General features: G+C 36.5%; 1 protein-coding gene across 4 annotated transcripts in view; it reads right to left on the bottom strand.

The window, feature by feature from the left end:
* Positions 1 to 22,533, bottom strand: part of ripor1 (RHO family interacting cell polarization regulator 1) — a 73,775-nt gene that overhangs the window by 24,438 nt on the left and 26,804 nt on the right. For 2 of the 4 annotated variants that reach the window (XM_084733484.1, XM_084733482.1), the window contains exons 2-3: positions 3,746 to 3,869; positions 914 to 1,048 (exon numbers count right to left, since the gene is read on the bottom strand). In XM_084733484.1, coding sequence (XP_084589610.1) covers positions 914 to 1,048; positions 3,746 to 3,843 — 233 coding nt within the window. In that variant the 5' untranslated portion in view covers positions 3,844 to 3,869. Of the gene's footprint in view, positions 1 to 913; positions 1,067 to 3,745; positions 3,870 to 22,533 lie in introns of all 4 variants that reach the window. The other 2 variants (XM_084733483.1, XM_084733481.1) reach the window with 1 other exon arrangement.

A 22,533-nucleotide genomic window follows, 5' to 3' on the forward strand; every position in this document is an offset into this window, starting at 1 on the left:
AAATTTGACATTTCCAAAATTCACGGTATGTATCAGTACATGGTAATTACCACTTTACATATTTGAACATTCTTTGAAATTAACTGCAGATTTATCCAAAATGTCCTGGTAAATCCATCATAATTAGCAAATATCATAACTGAAATTTAGTAGAAATTATCCAAATTTATTGAAAATTATCCTAACATTATTTATTAATTATATTCCACTATTTCTAAGTAGTCAAGTGATAATTACCACCAACTTGCATGAACATGACAAATGCATACATATGAAATTTGGAGGGTAATGTGCAGGTAAATTCAGAGAAATTTCAAATATGTTGCTTGTAATGTAACAACATGAAAATGGTACTTACTTATTATCACATAGTTAACCATGACATTTGGGGATAATTTGGAGGTAATTTGTGGGTAATATTTAAGAAATTTTAAACATATTAATTTGTAATTACTAACTATTTACCATGAAATTCTGGGATCTGGAAGCTGAAGCATTACCTTTCATTGTTTGCCTTCGAAGAAGTTCAAATGATCCTTTCATGGGATCTTTTAGTACGAACCGTTCCAGTGCAGCATAATTGAGTTTAGTTTCTTTGCAAACTAGAGCAAATTATATTATAAAAATATGCTATGACACATTTTTTAGAAGACAGGTAAATGACAGGGTTATCATTCTTATATTATTTTCACTAAATCAAATCAGGTAGATTTATTGTCAACCCTTGATATTTCTTCTCTCATGAACCAGACTGCAATAACAACACAAAATGGAGCACAGTACACAGGACTGCAGAAATATTAGTCACTTTGTGGAAGTCACTAGTGCAGCGTCAAGGACATGATCCCTCCAAATGAAAGCTTACGTTTGTGATTTGCATGCTCGAGCGCCTCTGTGTGCTGAGTGTACTCACTGAAGGCCTTTCTTCAGAGCCTCGTAGACCTGATCCAGCCGCTCTGGTTGAGGAACTTTGGGTGGAGGGTTGGACTTGGTGGACATTGTGAACATCCTGCTGGCTCTGCTGGGCTTCCTGCTGATACCTGGAGTGCTGAACACCGAGAGATTCCTGCAACATCAGTGTCATCACCAGGTCAGCATCATCATCCTCACATATCCTCACTGACAACCCTCATATCAGCTGGATCAAACATCATTTCCCTGTTATATTATTATTATATTTCTTTATTTTAGAACAGCAATTTATATTACAGGCATTTATAAGGACAAAGGCTGTACCATTTCCTCTACTGTCCACAGATTTTTACAAGATGTAAGAACTTTGTATATTTTGGGAGAGTTAAAATGTGCACATAAAGCAGTAACAGATATGTCAGAGGGACACTGGAGGGAAAAACAAATAAATTTATAAATAATGATTAAGGTTAGGTGAAACACATTACAGGGTCACTCACTCAGAATCAGGTCTTACATATTTGATCCATTTGGTCCAGTATTTAATGGACTTTTCTTGGAGAAAAACAAATTCTTTCCGTGACATATATGACATATAGGATTTATTTTGACCAAACCAGAGTTGGTGATTGTTGGAAGAGTGGACAGACTAAGACGGTTTTGGTGAGTTTTACATGTTTTTCTGTCGAGTTTGAATGAAGAGTTAATGAACCAATTAAGCTTGTATTAGTTTGGTAAAAGAGAGAAACTTGAATTCAGAAGGTGAACAGTTGTTTTTCTCCATTTAAAATGGAAAATAAGTGTGAAAACATGTAATTTCTAGACACGTGAGCTTATTTTGTTTATGGGATGTCATGAATGTATGCAGCATGCATAACAATGAATTTGCCGCTTGCGCACATCTCCCAGCTGAGACTGGAGAAGATGGGAGGAGGTGGGAGTGGGGACGAAGATATCACCAATCGCTGATGATGATCATTTGGAAAACTATAACATATTGCCCAACTCTATCCTGAAACCCTCACTTTCTCCAACATTTGGCTTCTCCTCCAGCAAAATGTGCTTTCTGCTTTGGTGTGATAAAGAAACAAGAAAAACTCCTCCTTTTTCCCTATTATATTCTATTCTATCATCCTATTAAATAGATTTATGCCATTTTTCTTTAACCTGAGCCAGGAAATTCAACAATGAAGCAATCATCACATCCATCCACATCATATTGGTACTCAGGATCAGCCGATACACAAAGTTCAGGTGTTGGAACCAGCATCAGGAGAAAAAAAGATGTGGCTGATCTCAATCTGAACAATATATTGATCTTATATTTTGGGGTATTGTTATATTGTGATATGGCGTAAGCGTTGTCTTTTGCTTTTTATAAAGCCTTTGCATTACAGTAAAGTGAGGTCACTTTACCCATTTATTCATTATATCCACATTACTGATGATTATTTATCTGATTTTTGATAAATATTTTTGAAAGTGCTAATATTTGTTCAAAAATATTGTGACATTTCATTTAAAAGTTTGTTATTCTAAAGAAAATGTGTATATATATATATATGTATATATATATATATATATATATATATATATATATATATATATATATATATATATATGTGTGTGTATATATATATATATATATATACATATATATGTATATATATATATGTGTATATAGACATATATATATATATATATACAGTATTTTGCGGAATAGCCTGAAAATATTGAGATATCATTTATAAGACAAGATCATTTTTACCAAGAACAACTGTTGTTGGTTCCTTGTTCTTATGAGATATGTTTTTATAGTGTCACAAAAATACCAAGGTAAAGTTATGTATTGTAATAGCGACAAACATTTCTTGTTATAATTGAATCATTTGATATGATATGTTTCGATAGCATGAAAAGGATCTGAGCTTTTTTTCATGGTGGCAGCAGCAGTGCTGTATTTTATGATCAGAAAACTTTCAGAAACATTATAGAAATCAAACTTATTTCTGTCTCTTTCACTGAAATACATTTGAAGAATACAAGTTCTGTGAAATATGTTTATGACAAATATGACATCCAGAATGTGTTTATCCTTAGAAAAAACTATGACACACAGTGTTACACTCTGCTTTCTATGTGTTTTTATACATTTAGCATTTTCAGAAATGGCCTGCTTTGGCAACATGTACAGTGTTACATCATGCCAATAAAGCAACTTGAATTGAATTGACTGATCATAAAAATCAGATTTCCATGAACTGAAACTGGTGCAAAACTGTTAACTGTGTGACTACATCAGTCAGAATACCCACTCCAATCAGACCCTCGATCATTTCACTGTCATGTGGGGATGACTGTGAGGTCATGGTCATGATGTAAACAACACTGACATCAGGCAGTCCTCACACTCATCAGCTGTGTCAGCCTTTTCACAGCCAGCACAAACTTGGCTGAGCTAACACAGTGGAGCTAAAGAGTGAAAACATCAGCTGTAATCATCTGAATAAAGCTGCTCTGTAGTAATCAATCCATACAGCCAAAAAACTCACATATCCAAATCACATAATAAAACATACAACTGAACAAGTCATCTGTAAAGACAGAATGAAATTTGTAGGAGAAAAATGTTCAAATCTGCTGCTTTTTATCAGATAAATGGATTGTCTGAAAGTTCAGTAATAAAATTCCAACAGGACCTAAAAATCTCAGATGACACCATTTATAAACACACACACAGTCAGACTGTCTGTCTTTTGAGCTCCACCTGACAGGATGTCCTGTCAAGTGTGTACTTCCCCACATGTGTGTGTCTGTGCGTGTGTGTGAGTACCTGTAGGACTTGTCGTAAGTGTTGACTCCAGTGAAGCTCTGGCTCCTAGTGATGGACCTGGAGGTGAGGCGTCTGACTGGGCGAACAGATAGAGACATGGTGGAGAGAGTTCGGGATGGACTCCCTGTACGGAGCGAAAGAGGAGAACCAACATCAACAGACTGCTGACAGTCATCAACCCCTGAGCCCTCTACGACGCTAACATCCTGATTTAAAAGTCTTCGGTATTTAAGGAGTGTGTCCTCTCAGAGCTGATATAGAGTTATTGGATGAGTTCTGTTTTTGACATGCAGGAAAGAAAATAAAAAGAAGCAGAAGTTACAGACATGTGGTGCAGAGACCCTTCAGAACATTGCAACAATATCACTGTCCATCATGATGTCTCACTGTGGACATGGTTATATGTCATTTTGGTCATTTGGTTAGCATGGCAAACTGATTGGACATGTTCTGTCATCCATCTCACACATACCTGATGAAACTCGAGGTTCAACAATAAGCCCGGGTCAAGTAAAATGTCTTGTCAGGCAAGTAAATCTGACCACTTGCTTGCCCAGTTAACAGAGTTAAACTATTAAACCAGTGATACCCAAAGCATGGCCCATGGCCCGCTTGTGAGCCGTGCAGGTGGGCCTTCAGAGGTCATTAAAAATAAATATACATAATGTTTTGAAGTTTCAATTTTATGCATTTAAAATGACCATAAAGACATAATCAGAACTAATAAAACAAAGCCATGGGATTAAAGTGACCTTTTATTCTTCATTTATCTGATCTAGTTTGACAGATGTTAAAACATCTTTACATCTCATCACTGGTACGACTGGTCTCATGTGTTGGTCAGAGTTGTGATTAAAGGTTTGTGTGGGCCACAGAAGATTTTCAGATGATAAACTGGGCTGTAGAATTCTCGAGTTTGTGAATGGCTATATTAAACTATTTTGATAATCCATTAATCATTTAAATTATTTTTCACACATAAATGGCAGAAAATGCTGTTTTCAGCCTCTCAAATATGGAGATTTCCCGATTTTATTACTATATCAATCTGAATATCTTTTGATTTTAGACTGATAAAATGAGACATTTAAAGACTTTTTTTTGGACTTTGTGACGTTGCAACCCTAAATTATACATATCAATTAACTTCAGTGTTTGTTGTTATATGATAACTGCTAATAAATAAAAAACAAATGTACAGGGGCAAGTAAAAATGGATTCTAGGCAAGTAGATTTCTGACACTTTTGCCCAAACAGGTAAGTGAAAAAAAAAAACAAAAAACATTAACATTGAACCATGAAAGTCCATATATGTATTATTTTTTGTATAATTCTTGAGGAATGTTAGCCATTGGATAGTGTGACAGGAGAGACAGAGAGGAAGTATGAGAAGAGGCAGCAAAGCTGCCTCTGCATTGTGTGATATGCATCCTAAAACCTAGGATTTAGATATCAGAATATTATCTGGATCGGAAAAGGCGTCTTGATGGAGGTGTAAATGTAATAAATTAATTCTTTCTGGGTCTCAATATGAAATAACTGGAAAGTGACTGAAATGGAAACAAACCACCAAAACCAAACTGGAGCAGGAAACACATTTTGCTGAGAGTTCATATGTAGATAGTGAAGATGAATAGAAAGAGGAAAAAAGACGGGAAAAAAGTGCTGCAACAGACAATCAAATGCAAACAGTCAGCTAAAATTGCCACAGTCTGAGTTACTGCTTCAGCTTACATGTATTCATATATATCAGGAGCTGACAGTGATATTTTGTTCAATCATTCCTTATCATATCAGATTCAGATGCGTTTACTTCTGTCTCTGCACTGCAGACGTCTAACATTTACTCTTAAAATTTACACTTAACAGCTCTCTTAAATCCAGGAGCTTTTTTAAGTCCTAAGAAACATGATTAATAGTTTTTATTATTAGGTTAGTGAGTTGGGTTAAAAGTGAGAGTGGCTGTCCAAGTAATTGTGAAAGTGATTTTATTTTTATTTTTCAAAGGACGTTTAAATGTTCAGCCGATACAGGGCTGGATCTGAAGAAAACACGTAGAAACCACAGACTTTATTGTGTTCTGTAGCTAACCGACTAACTCGTTTCCTGCTGGAAACACAGATATCATGTGATTAATAATCATACATAATAATATGATGTGGTACCACCACAGTGAATGATCTGCTCAATTTTACTACACCGCCAACAGTTCAGGGCACAGTACAGGATGATACTGTAAATCTGACTGTCCTCACTGAAAAAAAGGTCAAGTGGACGGATCAAGAGTCAAGAGAGAAGGAACACACACACACACACACACACACACACACACACACACACACACACACACACACACACACACACATATATAGAGGGCAATGAAACCACAGGAGTTTGAAAGATTTGAACAGTTTGTTGGGACGGTCTTTAAACTGCATGTTTGTATTAGGGCTGGATATGATAGCCTTCCTACCAATTTGTCTTATTGGGGAACCACAGTAGTGCAAAAAAAATAAAAAATAAAAATCCGAGAAAACATTTGTCCACCAAAACCTCAAAGTATGATAAGTGGACTAGGACCAGCTCCAGCTGTAAGCTAGTCAGGGTTACTGACTAGAGAATTAACCATGATCATTGTCACGATAACAAAATTCAAAACTTCCATACAATTACTACCATTACAAAACAATATTTGATACCGCTTTCAATGCCACACAAAAAGAAAAAGAAAATCCACGCAAAATATAATCATTTTTTTCCTCTTTTTTTAATAAACAACCTGCAGCCCGGTGCTGGTACAGTAAAAGTCACTGAACACTCTGGTTTTGATGGAAATCACATTTCAGACAGAATAATAAAGACTGAACTGAACTGAGGTCTGGTAGGAGCACTTAGATCATTTCTTTTTTTTTTTTTTTTTTATAGCTGCAGTATTTTAATCTTATTGTGTTGTTTTTAAACACATGATATTGAAAAAGTATTGAAATGTCAATACTTTCAACAGCCATAAGGGATAATGCCAGATGTCAGATGGTTAAACTATGGTCACCAGCTAATGACAAAAAAACAACCATGAATCTATATTTTCAAGCATCTGAGGATTTCACTAATACCTGGAACAATCCTTACCATCCCATAAGGTTCTTGAACACTGACACTATTTTTTTCAAACAAAGATGACAAAGGCTGGGGAATATGTGTGGCATGCATGGCGTACACAACTTAAAAATGCCTTGAACGTAAGTGAACAAAATCACACTATCACTTTTTTGCTTATCAACTTGAGGGAAAGAATGTGGAAGAAAGTAGAGGGGAAAAAAAGCTCAAAAGGACACAGAACCTCACCCTAAAATAAACTTCAGAATTTTCAAAAGTTATAATAATATATATAAAAAAGCACTAAAGTCTAATAAAAGTTGGGTGTCCTATTTGTCCAGTGTCATAATATAGTTCAGTATTGGTTTGGAGTTACTGGGTCAAATGAGTTCAGTTACAGAGGTACTGAAAATAACATTTGCTTTGTGTCATTTCAGCAGTCATGTTCCCTCAGTGAACTGATAGAAGTTTCTGCAGCTTGTTGCATCTGATCACTGTCACACACTTTTTAATGGACTGAATGGACAAAGCACCCAGCACAGCAGTTTGAGCAGCGTTTGACTTGTTAATCAGGTGACATATCAATGCTGACATGCGTACGTGTTTTCTACATGATCTGTCCAATATCAGCACACAGACAGCTACTGAGGTTTGACATCAAGTCCTATTTACTTCTGTGACTTAGACTACAGTGAAGATTCAGACTAAAAACTTTTTTTTAAATCAGCTTGGCATGTTGGGTCTTTAGGAGACTTGGATTACACCAGATGAGCAGTATGGAGGCATTTTATGTTTTTATTCTGTTTTCTACATTTGAAAACTGGTTCATTCACTTCCACTATTTGGGACATTGTGCAACACTGTTTTCCTGTGAAACTCCAGCAATGTTTTGTGGACTAAAAAACTAAACCTAGCCTTAAAACTATTTTTATATATGGGTGAACTATGCCTTTAACATCAAGACTAGCTAGCTATCAGCCATGTCCCTGTCACCAAATCAAACAAGATTTTCACCAATGAATGATTGGTCATGTGCACTGTTGGGCGTAGCCTGAAATAGAGAGTTCAATAGTGAACAAGATGTGAGGATGGCTTAGTGATACAAAGAGTCAGTAAGTTCAGAGGGTCAGTGTATTTCTGTCAGCATGTGTGTCACAGTCACCATCCTGTGGTGTTCAGAGGATGAGGTGTTAACTCTTTGTGCTGTTTCTCCATTTTCCTTCTCCAAGTAGGTTCAAGGAAATGTTGAAGTCACTCTTTGTTTTAAACAGATGGTAGCTTGTTAATGTTTGTGAGGGCCCTGACTGCATCCCTGTCGCTATGGTTACTCATTCCAGTACATTAATTTAAAACTATGAACAGACAGTTTCACTAGAACTACTTAGTGTGTGTCAATTATCGGGACCTAATGGACACATCAGATTTGAGTAGTCACCCAGATCATAACATGGTAACAAGTCCAAAATATATTCATCACAATAATAATAATAATAATAATAATAATAATAATAATAATAATAATAATAATAATAATAATAATAATAATGATTCATTATACTTATATAGCGCTTTTCAAAATACTCAGATGCTTGAATATTCAGAAACTAAGAAAAAATTAGCATTAGTTGTCGTGTCGTTAAGTTTAGTTTAGTTTATTTGATTCATAAAAGGACAGTGTGCAATGACACTGATCATTTATAAGAAATTAAAACATGTTTGCACCAGATTTAGTGAGATACTAATTTCCATCTGTAGTCCTACACTAACAAGTAGACAGAATAAATAACATTTAAAGTGCAATACAGACTACAGTAACTGCAAGTATCTAATATACTAAAAACTTGAAGTGCACACTGCCCAGTACAAAATACAGTATACACAATTACTGCATTTTTTAATTGACCAAGTTACTAGTGCCTTGGTCTTACAAGAAAAAACGGTAGGTACAGGCTGCACAATACAAATTACCATAAGAAATAAACAATAACTACATTATAAGTGACAAAGTTAGCAGCACATGTACCTAAGATCAGTGCTGACAAGACTGACTTGAAATCCAGGAGCTACTGTGATAACTTAGAGCAGTCATTCCCAAACTCTGGATCAGGACCCACAGGTGGGTCAAAGGAGACTTTATTTGGGTCACCAAATAAATAAAAAGATTATGGAAGACGTTTAGTAGTATCTTAATTATATTCTTATAATTCAGTAGTCTAAAATGTTTATATGGTTTTCCTGATGAGAGGAAATAAAACCAATGAGATATCCTGTTAACTCAGACTAAATGCATTTATTTCTCATTTATAAAGTATTTAACATGTGTATCTGTTTGCAATAACGTGCATCAAGATCTGGGCTGTAAATTATTTATTGCCTATCAATCTGTCCATTATATTTACGGTTGATCAATCAGTTGATGGTGAAAAATATCGATCTGGCAAGAATTAGAATTTTTCCACTTGAGCGTTTGTGCTCCACCTCTTTTCATGTTTGGATCTATTTTTTAATTGACCATGTCGCTTAAATCTAATTGTTCTGAAGTGCATCCCGTCATATCCATTATAACGAGTGGTTTATATCTGGATACATTATGTCATCCATTTTTACATTGCAGAAAGCAGGCTGATCCATTTTATTGGCGTGGCCTTTAACCAACATTTGAAGTCTGAGGCCCGAAGCAGCATTTTGTTATTGAGGCTTAAGTCAGCGGTTCATTTTTGCCAACTAAAGCAGTGTTTTCCTACTGTGGCCTATCCAGGGTCCTGTATCCTGTTTTTTTTTTTTTTTTTTTTTTTCCAAACAGCTGAAAGGCCTTTGCAAAAAAACACCCCCTCCCATAGCACAGGAAATGTCACAATCCTTACAGGAAGTCTGAAGCAACTGCCTCTCCTGACAGGAAATTTAACAAAGGGAGATAGTCCTGAGGGCTGCACTCATCTAGCTGAGCAGAAAAGGTCACTTCTGCTGGAGTTGAGCTCAGTCACACGGTACGGAAAAAGTAGTTAGCAATGTTTAAATTGCAGTTATAGATGCAGGAACCTTTAATTTGACTTTTAATCAAGAGATTAACTGTTAAAAATACATGTAAACAAGTAAGAGGAGGTAAACTTACTTCCACAATTGAAATCATCAAAAGTGTGTGTGTGTGTGTGTGTGTGTGTGTGTGTTTGTGTGTGTGTGTGTTATGGGACTCTGTGGTCAGCCAGTTGTTGACTTAACCTAGTTTAAGTACTCACACAGAGTCCAGAGGAGCTGTGGGGGGGAGTGAGAGATAAAGGAAGACAACTTTTCAGAGAGAGGCTGAGTCTGCCAGACATGAAGAGTGGACACAGAGAGAACGGGTGGAAAAGTTGGGTCATACTGGGTCCATCACATTCAGACACTTTCCTATTTAATTTCCTGATAAATCATCCTGTTGCGTTGTCACAGCAGCTGAACTCTCTGTGGGAGAGTCGACAGAATACAAGTGAGGACTCAGAAGTCGGAACGGTCTACTGCAGTGTTTCCCAAACCATCACAGCCCAATCCACAGTAGACTTTATTAATAAATCCTGGTACTTCCATTTTCACATCACCTTATATTATCTTGACTAGAGCTGCAACATTTAATCGATTAATAAATTAAATCAGTTTGAGTCATTTTTAAAATTCTCTGATTTCAGCTTCTTAAATGTGAATATTTTCTGATTTCTTTACTCCTCTCTGACAGTAAACGGAATATCTTTGAGTTCTGGACAAAACAAGAAACGCTGATTGATATTTTTGGACATTTTATGGACTATTGCCAGATTGATCACTAGTTGAAAAATAGGTCCAAATGTGAAAACAAGTGGTTGTTGAAAAAGAAATAAATGCATTTAGCCTGGGCTAACAGGACATCTCATTGCTTTATTTCTTTTCATCAGAAAAACAACATAAAACATTTTAGACTACTGAATTATAAGAATATAATTAAGATATTACTAAATTTCTTCCATAGTCTTTTTACTTATTTGGGGACCCAAATAAAATCTCCTGTGACCCACCTGTGGGTCTCGACCCAGGGTTTGGGAATGACTGGTCTACTGTTGCTATGATATATTTTCATCTCATTAATACATCAGAAATACAGTTAGTCTTTTATTGATTCCAGCAACCAATAAAGAGACCACGTTTATCATAATGGTCTTGTCACCACTTGTGAGTCATGAAAACAAGCAGTAAATTCTCAAACCACAGCGGCTCTGTGAGGCTGATTTACTTGCTAATCTGGTTCTTGGCAGCTTTCATTTTGTTTTGGCGCTGCTGCTGTCATGCACGAGGATGTGATGCACTAACCTGCACTTGCTGAGGGGAGTTGGACTGGTCAAAGTACATGTCACACATTACAGTCTAATAGACTCCAACGCAAAAACACCACCAACACTGAGAACGAAAGTGTAACAACACCAGAAACTCACAGTACAAAAATACCTCAATAAAAAGTCCATAACACGATATTTACCACAATATTAAAGAACAAAGAAAAATTACAACTTAAAAAATGTCTGTTATTGGATAATAAATCACATGTGTACAGTATTTTGTCTGTATAAAGTTTGTTTTCCCTTTTAACTGAGGATGGCAATTATTAATCATTAATTGATTATTTGCTGTTAACTTCTTTAACAACTTACACATGTATTAATCAGCAGCACAGACATGGCAGTAAATTGTGCCTCTTTTGATATTGTTTTGTCTGGCAGAGCTATTTGTTCAATAAGGAAACTTCAATTTAAACTAAAAATGAAAAAATAGAGAAAAAAATGACAATAAAAATGAGAATGAAGAAAAAACAGGAGAGTTGAGTTTTTTTTACCTTATTAATTATTAATGAGTAACTGATTAATCAATCAATCAATAGCATTTTCAATCATCAGTCAGGGAAAATGTACAAAATTAAACCATACTTTTAACTTAAAACACTTTCCTTTAATAGAATAAAATATAAGTAGCCAGTTATGACCCAAGCATCTAAAAAATGAAATGGCTTTGGCACTGAATGACTGAATTATGAACATGCAAATGGCAAAATAAAAACAATGCAGCAATCACTTGTAGTCCTTTATAAAGTCAAGTAAAAAACAATATAATAATTCATCATATTTCAGTCAGACAGCTCATGTTGAAGAATGTTTACTGCAGCAGCAGAACATAGTTAGAGTGTGGTGTCTAGGCTCTGACCTCATCACGCCTCACAGATTCTGTTTACATAGAGATATTGAGGAGTGATGAACAAATCTTGGACCCCCTGTCAGAGCCTGCAGCTGGATGCCGGGGTGGTGGTGGGGCTGAATGAGCAGGCAGTGATGCTGATGCAAGGCAGTAGTGGCACTGACAGGCAGAGGGAGAGGTGGGAGGTTTAGCAGTTTAAACAGACCACCAGATTGGAAGGGTGTGTTTGGAATGAACTATAGCGAGTGAGGCATGTCACTAGTATTGCAGCTTGAGTTGATTGCCTGAACTAGCTTGCAGGCGTCACTGCATAATATTATGGTATGTACTGTCACAGTATTGAGACATTTTTAATGCTATACTGCGATATTTGATAAATTGTTACATCCCCACCGAGCATGCTTGTACAAAAATACAAAATCAGAGAAAGAACAATGAAAAACAACAATCAACATAAAAGAGATATGGATGAATGAACAGATAATTAATCCTCGCTGGTGTATGAAATCTGCATGAAGCCCTCATTGAGGTTCCTTATGACTGTATTACAACATGATTTGGCAATACTGTACTATAATGTTGTCATGCAAATAAAGCCTCTTTGAAGTGAAATGAATTGTATTAAACCAATATGCATCAAAAACAACTTGTCAGAGTCAAAACTATACACAGACTCATACTGTGGCTTACATGTGCTGCTGGAGTCAGATCTGTATCAGTGATAGCAGTACCTCTGATGTCCACGGTGGATAAACCTCCAGCAAGTCAGCAAGAAATTTGGCCACAGCGACGTCCTCAAATTGTGTTTATCCAACCAACAATTCAATCTGAATCTCAAGTATTTTACTGTTTCATATTTGCTTTCAGCTGCATCAGAGTCATGTTAAGTTACTGCTAAAGAATCTTCTGTGCATATTTATGACTGTATGCTGAAGGACCTCTGTGATTCACAATTCTTAAAAAACTAATTAGATTTTAGACCACTGAAGGTCAAAGGTCAAGGTCACAGTGACTTCACTAAAACACATTTTTATAACTCAAGAATTCTTACACAATTACAACAAAATTACACACAAATATCTAATAGAATAAAAAGGTGATCTTAAGTACATATCGATCAAAAGATTAAGTTCAAGTATAATCGAAATATACTTAGATTTTTCAGTATAAGCAACGTTTAATTAAGTATAACTTTGTTATATGTATCTCTGACAAGCACATAAAAATAAACTGAAAGTATATGCTCTTATTTTTATTTGAAAAGAAGTCTACTAATATCACACTTGAGTAAACTTCTTTTTTGGAGGGGGTTCCATTCAGTGTATCACTTTCTATTATAAGGTGAGTCTTGTCAATCAAATAATTATTATTAAATTAGACAAATACACTCTTAATTCAGTGTTTTCCAAACTTTTTTCCTGGGGACCCACTTTTTTAAAATGACAAACCATCGCGACCTAAATCACAACAGGCCTTATCAATAAATTCTGAGTTCATTCATGCATAAATGAACATTCCTGACCATTTTTAATGCCATTTCAGCATCACCATATACACATGTTAAAACTTCCGAATTGAGAAATAAATTCATTTAGACATAGACATATTTTTAAATGCTTTATAAAAGCTGTAGTGCAGACATAAATCTTAAATTTGTAGAATTTCCTCCATAGTCTTTTATTTATTTGGGGACCCAAATAAAACCTCCTGTGACCCACCTGTGGACCCTGACCCAGTGACTGGAAGTGACTGCTGTAATTGGATCAAATGTCAGTTGTTAATAAATACATTACACTTGTTTAATGGGCAATTAAAAAAAGATTTTCTTTTCTTTTAATATGGTGGTTTGACTCTTTTGTAATAATAGAAAATTAAATAATCAGTTAACTGATCCACATGCCAATGTTTCATTTTACAAAAAGAATTATGGCAAATTCATCAGTTGATGTTTACTTTTTTCAAAATAAATGACAAAAATATGATCTGGATTTTTCTCGTTTTGTCTGCTGTACTGGAAATGTACTGAACTGAAGCCCCAAATGAAGGTATGCACCCCTCACCCTGACTGTTACATCACTACACCCTAAAACCAGACACCCACCTTGTTGAGGCTCCACGTCTCTGTTAGAGTCCCAGTTCAGACAGGCCAGTGGTAGTCGGCACATTTCTCACTCTGTCACGCCCCTCTGTCCTGTCCCCTATGTGATCTCCAGCCTGATTATTAGACTTTGATGAGCTAATCAGTCCGCATCCCATTTAGTTTAATGATCCATCAGCTCCATTCAAACTTCAACCAGCTCATCCAGTTAAATCCATCAGACTCAAACAGTCTGTCAGACTTTGCTGTGTGCTGCGTTCCCTACCTGATCCAAACAGCAGTCCAGTCCTGCCCAATGATAATAACAGTTTCCAGTCACACCATCTCCTCTGCTATTGATGTCCTCATGTAAACACTGGGATGTGGCTCTGTGCCACACACTCAGCCTTCCATTCGACTCTGTGGTGAGCCAGTGTGTGACACCACACCTATTGTTTGATGCTCTCTGGCCTCTCTCTCCCAGACCATTCTGGAAAAACCCGGCCCGGGACCCACACGCACACTCACACCCACACCCACACACACACACACATGCCCAAACACAGAATATCTCCCTTACACTGTTTCTGCCCCATGAGCAGGATGAGCAAGATATTTGAGGCAGCTAGGGTTGTAACTAGTCATTTTCATAATCTATTCATCTGTCAGTTATTTTCTGAATTAATTGATTAACTGTTTGATCCAGAAAATGGTTAAAAATGTTGATCACTGTTTCCTCAAATGTCTTGTTTTGTCCTCAATCCAGAAATACTCACTTTGCTATCAGGGAGGGGTAAAGAACCCAGAAAACATTCACACTTAAGAAGCTGAAATGACAGAATTTGGACTAAAAAAATTAACTAAAAATGACTCAGAATGAATAATAATTGATTGTTGTATTAATTGTTGCAACTCTATTTTAACCTAAGCGTATATACTCAGGCTGACTGATAGAAATTATTATTCCATCAATAAGAAAATGTGAAACTTTAATAAACTGTTGACAGAATATATTGATTGAAAATGTACAAACAGTAAAACACATTACTACAACTAAGGAACAACTAACCAATCCTGACACAGTACTTTAAACTCTCTCCAGGATTTCGCAGGCTTTCTGGGGGATTGTTGTGGCACCAATTGCCTGATTGCATGGCAGCTTATCTAAAAAATACAGATGCATGTTGCGATTGTTTTTAGGTGGTTTAATTTACAAAGAAATTGTGGCAACAAGTGAAATATGCAAAAAAAAGTTGTGATTTTTTTTTTATTATTATTTTAATCATCTTTTGTGACAAAATAAAAAAAATACAACAAAATAGTAAATAATAAAATATTGAGTTGGTTCATTGAGATGTACATGTATGATTTTAATGTGGCAGACTACTATGGTTGCTGGAACTCACAGGAAACTACAATGATTGCTCAACTTTGGAAAAAAGTTGCAGGGATTGAAATAAATTGCAAGGTTGTGCAGAATTCACAGGGATTGGCTGTATTTGCATTAACTGTTGTGATTGCAACATCACAACTTCCTGGAGGGACTGACTTTATGAACTGACAGCATATATCTCAAAATATGCACAGAAGGATGCTACTTTACATCTGACACAAAACATCATGATGATGAGTAACGTATCCTTAAATACATCCAAAAACAGTGCAGATGAAGACGGGAAATATCACCAAGTAAATATCACCTCAAGCAGAAGAGGCTGAATGTAGGATGGAGCAAGACGTAGAGGAGTGTTCCAATTAGACCAATCATTCCTCAATTCCTCAGGTCATGACCCAAGGTGGGTCACAGGAGATTTTATTTAGGTAACCAAATTCAAAATTTAAGATTTATATCTCCAGTTCAGCTTTTATAAAGATTTTTTTAAAGCAACTCTGTGTATTGTTTTACTAATGAGAGGAAAAAACGCCTGTTAATTCCACCTAAATGCACTTATTTTATCTTATTTATGAAGTAGGCTAAAATGTCCTACACTAAAAAAAATAAAGGTTGAGAAAAATCAAAACTTCAAGGATTTATTGATAAGGCCTGTTGTGAAGTGGTTCGCAATGGTTTGTCATTGTCAAAGTGGGTCCAAAGAAAAAACAAGTTTGGGAAACACTGCCCAAGAAAACACAGAGAGGCACTCTGAGAAACATCCCACAGTCCATTTGCTTTTTCAACACTCAGACCTTCAACAAAAAGTGCTGCTATGGCTGCACAATCGAAATCGTCAAAAATCATTTGTGTCCAAGCTGCAGAACCTGTAAATTTTTGATTAAGATGAAATGTGTGAGTAAAAACATTTTCATAGAAGTGCTGTAGTTCTGCAGAGATGCCCTGAACTACAAATCTTGGTCTGCCAAAATAATTGCAATATGATTTTAAACTTAATGGAATATTTAGGTTCAACAGAAATAAGATAAGATATTCCTTTATTAGTCCCACAGTGGGGAAATTTCCAATATATAATATATCCAATATATACAAATATATAAGCTTTCTTCTCTGCATTCTCTGGCCATCTCATTTCCACACAAAATATCTAATTATCTGCCAGGCAGATTGCCAAAATATATGCAGAGCGTGTGCCTGCTCTTTTAAATGATGTGACCTCTGGCCCCTGTTGTGGCACCACCCACTGGACAACATTTCTTGAATCACTGGGTGGAAGACTAGCCAAGTTGCCTGTATGCTGTGTGTCTTTTTGTGTGTGTGTGGGTATGCCCCACTGGGAAAACTGGGCGTGTGCGTCTCATTTAAGGAATGTCAAATCCAGAATGGCTGGCAGGTCCAACAACACACACACACACACACAAACACACACACACACACACACACACACACACACACACACACACACACACACACAATGGGAAGAGGAAACTGCTCAACCCAATAAATGCACCTACCCTACTGCCTCCAGGATGAGCCATCCTGTGATACCAAGCTTTAAGGAATGTAGGGCTGCAATTAAAGATTACTCTCACTGTCAATTAATCTGCTGAGTATTTTCTCCATTAATCAATTAGCTATTTGGTCTATAATGTCAGAAAATGGTGAGAAATGTTGTTCAGTGTTTCCCACAATGCCCACAGTGACGTCTTCGAATGTCTTGTTTTGCCCACAGGCCAAAGATATTCAGTTTACTGTCAGACAGGAGTAAAGAAAATATTCACATTTAAGAAACTGAAATCAGAGAATTTAGACTTCTTTCCCTAAAAACATACTCAAACCAATTAAACAATTACCAAAATAGTTGCTTATTAATTTTATATTCAATTAATAATCGTTTGATTGATGCAGCTCTTGCTGAGGCAGGAGATGGCAGACATACTGACATGTAATAGTAGTCTAAATAAAGATGTTACCAATGATATTAATTAATCAGTCCCTCCAAGAAGTTGTAATGTTGCGATCGCAACAATTCACACAAATTCAACCAATCTCCACAAATTGGACCAATCATCATTGCGCCCCATAAGTTCTACCAATAATATCAGAAAAGAAAAAGAACATAAGGTTTGCCATTGTTATTTATATATATGTATATTTATCAATGCCCCGTCCACTTTTATTTTTATAATTTTGTGTTTATTGTTTTAACTGAGTCAGTTCCAAAAAGATTTAGCCTTTTTGTGGAACAGGCCTCAGGTGCACTTCTTCATCTGCAAATAAAGAACATTTTGTTTGAGCCTTTTTGGTGAGGTTATTTAGATCTTTTAATGAATTATACAAAAAAAAAAAACAACTCTGCAAAAAAAAAAAATTAAAAAAAATGCAACACTCATATTTCCATGGTGAATGAAGCATGTCCAGGGAGCTCAGGAAACACTGGTTAATGGTGTAACAGCAAGGTCTAGCAGGGTGTGATGATTAAACAAGCATCTGTTACAGTCTGTCTGAGATGTGTATGATGTGTTTTAGACTGATCACTGCAGATTACCTGGGCAGACGCCATGAATGAGTCACTCTTTCTCAGAAATGTCAGCAGAATTTCCCCACAAGGAGGGCATCAATAATTATCTTAGCACATGATGTGGGCTGCAGTACAATATGTCTGCCAACTGTCGTAAGGGAACAAACATGCTGAACATCACAAACTCATTATTAGGGGTGTGAGAAAATACTGATGAACTTGAGTATTGCAATGTAATGTTTTGTAATACTGTATTGATTCTCATAAAAACCCAGCCGTGAGATAGCAGTGCCGTTATCTGTCTTCACTGTACTGGCTGCATAAAACTTTTAATTCACATTCTATGCAGATGATGATGTGTTCTTTATACTGTGAGGGTTTCCCAAAATTAGATTTAAAAAAAGCAATATATGACCTTTCATACAGTATTGCAACATGTTGCAATACACTGAATGGTAACCCCTGTATCATGATACCTATTGTATTGCCAATACACAGCCTTACTCATTATATTTCATTCACAGATTTAATTGTTGGATTGATGGGATTTCACTTCTTAAGTCATGTGTTAAGGCAGTTGAGTCCACAGTAATTCATGTCCCGTAGCAGGTGAGTCACCATTTTCCCTCAGGGGGATTTACAATCTGTGCAGCATACAAAACACTCTGTCCACCTCAGATGAGGAAAAACTCCCCAAACACGCCTTTAACAAGGAAAAATGGCCCAAGCTCCAGCAGTGATGATAAGCCTTTGCCAAGGTTTGCTGAGCCCAAAACTCTGATTTGCTTATATTAAGATGCATGAAAAACAGAGTGTATTGAGCATTCTATTTTGGTAAAAACTTGGTGGTTCATGTTTTTTCTTATCCATAGATTGGGTCTGCTATTACTGTTATTTTCATGGTCGCCTATTTTCTTGATTAATTGATTAGTTGTTTGGTCTATAAAAATGTGAGAAAATGGTGAAAAATGATGATCAGTGCCCACAGGCCAAAGATATTCAGTTAACTGTCAAACCAGAAAATATTCATATTTAAGAAGAAATCAGACTTTGGACTTTTTTCCTTAAAAAATTCATCAAATAATCGATTATCAGAATAGTTGGTGGTTAATTTGATGATTACCAATCAATTAGTCGACTGCAGTATATATTCTTCATTTTTATAAGCACACAGTCCAAAAAATAGTCAGTGCATACAGTATTACAGTACCGCCACTGCACCTGCAGAGTAAGTACGTGAAGACTCAGACTTTAATGCTTCACTTCATCTGTGATATTAAAACATCAGATTTCCTCACATGTCAGAGATAAAAACGTGCCTCCTGGTCTGTTATAAAATCCTGGTGCACCAGAGAGCCTCTCTCCTGTCCCATCAAACTGGACAGCACTAGAAGAGTTTGAACCAGCATCCAGTCTCAGGGTCAAGGTAACCTTTAATATCATCACTGTGGGGCAATTTGTTGCACAGCCAGCTGCTTTTGATGCTTTAAATCGTTACTAGAGCTGCACAATTAGCAATATTCCTGAAATCACAATATGGCCAAGTGCGATATCCAAATCACAATTTTTTTGAAAAAGGAAAAATGTGTAAGAAAAGAGCAGTAGAATGAGGTATTGTAGTGCTACATAGATGCTTTGGCCTAAAAATCTTGTTCTCCAAATTAAAGAAAGGGTTTGTTTGATAGAGACGCCAACAAACATCACATCTTCACAAGTTTAAAAGTTTTATTTTTTAGTAAAAATAAAAATTGTAATTGCCATTCCCACTAATTGTAGCACATATCACAATCACAATTTCACTCAAAATAATTGCAATACAACTTTTTTTTCCATATCATGCAGTCCTAATCATCACACCAAATCAACATACAATAACATACACAAAAGCATAACATTACATAATGCTATTCGAAAGATGACTAGCAGCAGGGAGCAGTGATGTCTTAAATCTGTTGGTCCTGCACATGGCAGATAATATCTGCAACCAGATGGAAGCTACCTAAACAAGGGGTGAGAAGGGTCAGCAGATTGACTGAGCCTCCTTGGTGGCTCTGACTGGGTGAAGTTGTTTAGATCTGTGCCTGCTGTTTTACTGCTCATTCTGACAATTCCTTCTAACCTGTCTGTTCCTGGTTTTCACAGTAAAGTGACCCAAACCAGCAAATACAAGAAAGTTATTAAAGATTGATGAAACATTCTCATAAAGTTGGTGTCAACGGCAAACAGAGGTGAGTTGTGCCACTGTGCATTTCATCACATCTCTCTGCTTCCACCACAGTTGAGGCAATTTGTAAGTGTACAGCCTGTCTGGCTGTTATCCTGCAGGACTCTGAACTTAGAATCTTACAATTCGATTTATCTGACACTTTTATCCAAAGCAACGTACATCTGAGAGCTGATACAACACAAGCAAGGATCTAATCAGAAGAGAACATGAGTAAGTGCCATGACGCAAAGATCAAGCCTGACAGGACGAGGTGCTGAAAGAGTTCATGAAGGACCTCAGCATTCAGTCTTCTCTTAGAGTCTGAGAGGGACTCTGCCAATAAAACATGGTTTGGTCGCTGGTTCCACCATCGGGAAGCCACAAATACTGGCACAATTTTTCAACAAGTCAGTGATTCAACTGACAATATGACTTTTCAACTGACAATTCTGATCATGACAGCCTTGGGAATTTCTGTACAATCAACGCAGATTCTACAGATCCTGTATACTGTGTGAAACACAAAGATTTAATATCTGCTTCAGTGGGGCAGGTCTGCACAAAATAAAAGGGGCACCAGCTGTAAGTGGTGAGTGAAAATTGTTGTGCATTTAAGATGAAATGGTTCCAATCTCTGATTTAGATTAAAATCATTTAGAGGGTACATTTTGTTGACTGGAAGGGCACTCTAGAGGGCAGTTAATCATATTTTAACTACCTTAGCCCCAACCAAGAGGGCACTTTTGTGGTGTTTTTCAAACAAGGGGCCACCAGAGGGTCTTTTCCACCAGCGCTTTTGGCCACACCAAGTCAAACCATGCTGCACTGATTTCCGTTTCCATTCCCACTTTTATCGCACTGAGTTGCGTCCGAGATGGACCTGTGGGGCTAAACTACTAGGGCTGAACGATTTTAGGAAAAGATCTAATTGCGATTTTTCTGGCAGATATTGCGATTTCAATTCGATTCACGATTTTTTTTCTTCAAATCAAGCTTCAGTGCAATATTCACAATGTATAGTAACATTTACAATCATTATTAATTATTCAAACTAGGTATTTGTGAGGGCTTCAAAGAAAAATAATATTAAGAGAAAAACTACTGACTATACTGAAGACAATTCACACACATCATCACATTAAATCAGTATAAATAAATAAATTAATAAACAAACACACACACGCGCGCGCACACGCACACACACACACACACACACACACACACAGGTCTGGTCCATTCATTAAGTTCCATATGACGTTCGCTGCATTGTTGGTTGTGATGCAGGTCAGAGGAGTGTAACTACGAAGCGAGATTAATGTGTTAGCGAGCTATGTTGAGTCTAAATCCAGGGTTTTCAGTGTCACGAAAGTGGCTCTCTTTTAACCTGCTAGATCACCATGGTAACTTATGCTAAACTCATGACCTGGTCGGCAGCAGGTTATGTTAAGAGTTTCAGATTAAATCGTCTGTAAAAGGCGCCGTTCTTTAACTTAGAATTGTCCTAACAAGGTTGTTTATGAGCGATATAGCTTTTAAACTGAGGGAAGACATTAAAAATGAAAAGTTGCTGAGCTGTATGTTCGTTATATCACCGAACGAACCCATATAATGTAAAAATGTAACAGCGGCACAAACTGTCATGTCTGTCATGACTGTCATGATGGTAACCTCCGTTTGGTGATGCAGAGTCATTTTCCCCGTTTGCTCCAGATCATATTAACGCTTTAAATTTACATCGTATATAATCCACACAGTAAAATAATGATGAAGCAACTACAGATACTTTGAATACTTTTTACTGTTATCTGTTTTGTCTCGGTGATATTGCAGCTCAGATCACTGATTAGAAAATTCATCATCATTTATCACGGACAATCTTAAATCAGTTACACTCATTTTACGTTCGTTTAGCCAAAAACTTAAGTGATGTCCACGTCTCTGTCATCATAGGACAGTGTCAGACAGACTTTATCATGTTTAAATCTGCTGTATGGAGTTTTATTGTTTAATGTGCAGTTTTCATGTTAGAATAAACCGCAGCATTAAGACCACATTTAGTCCATCAGTAATTTTCTGACATCATTCTTCTTCTCCTGCTTTATTTGCAGCAACAATGTTGCTTTTTGCCGTAATGTATTTAGTAATACTTTCCACAGCTCGTAATTATAACAACTTGATCATTTTGCTTCAAGTAAGTGGCTCGCGATCGCTTCATTTCATGTGGAAGAAGAGTGAAATGACGCAACAAACGCCCCTTTTATGTGAGCGCGCACAGAGTTTGAAGACGAAAGCCTGGATGAAC

This window comes from Lutjanus erythropterus, chromosome 13 (genome assembly GCF_056507025.1).
Source record: "Lutjanus erythropterus isolate fLutEry1 chromosome 13, fLutEry1.hap2, whole genome shotgun sequence".
NCBI lineage: Eukaryota > Metazoa > Chordata > Actinopteri > Lutjaniformes > Lutjanidae > Lutjanus > Lutjanus erythropterus.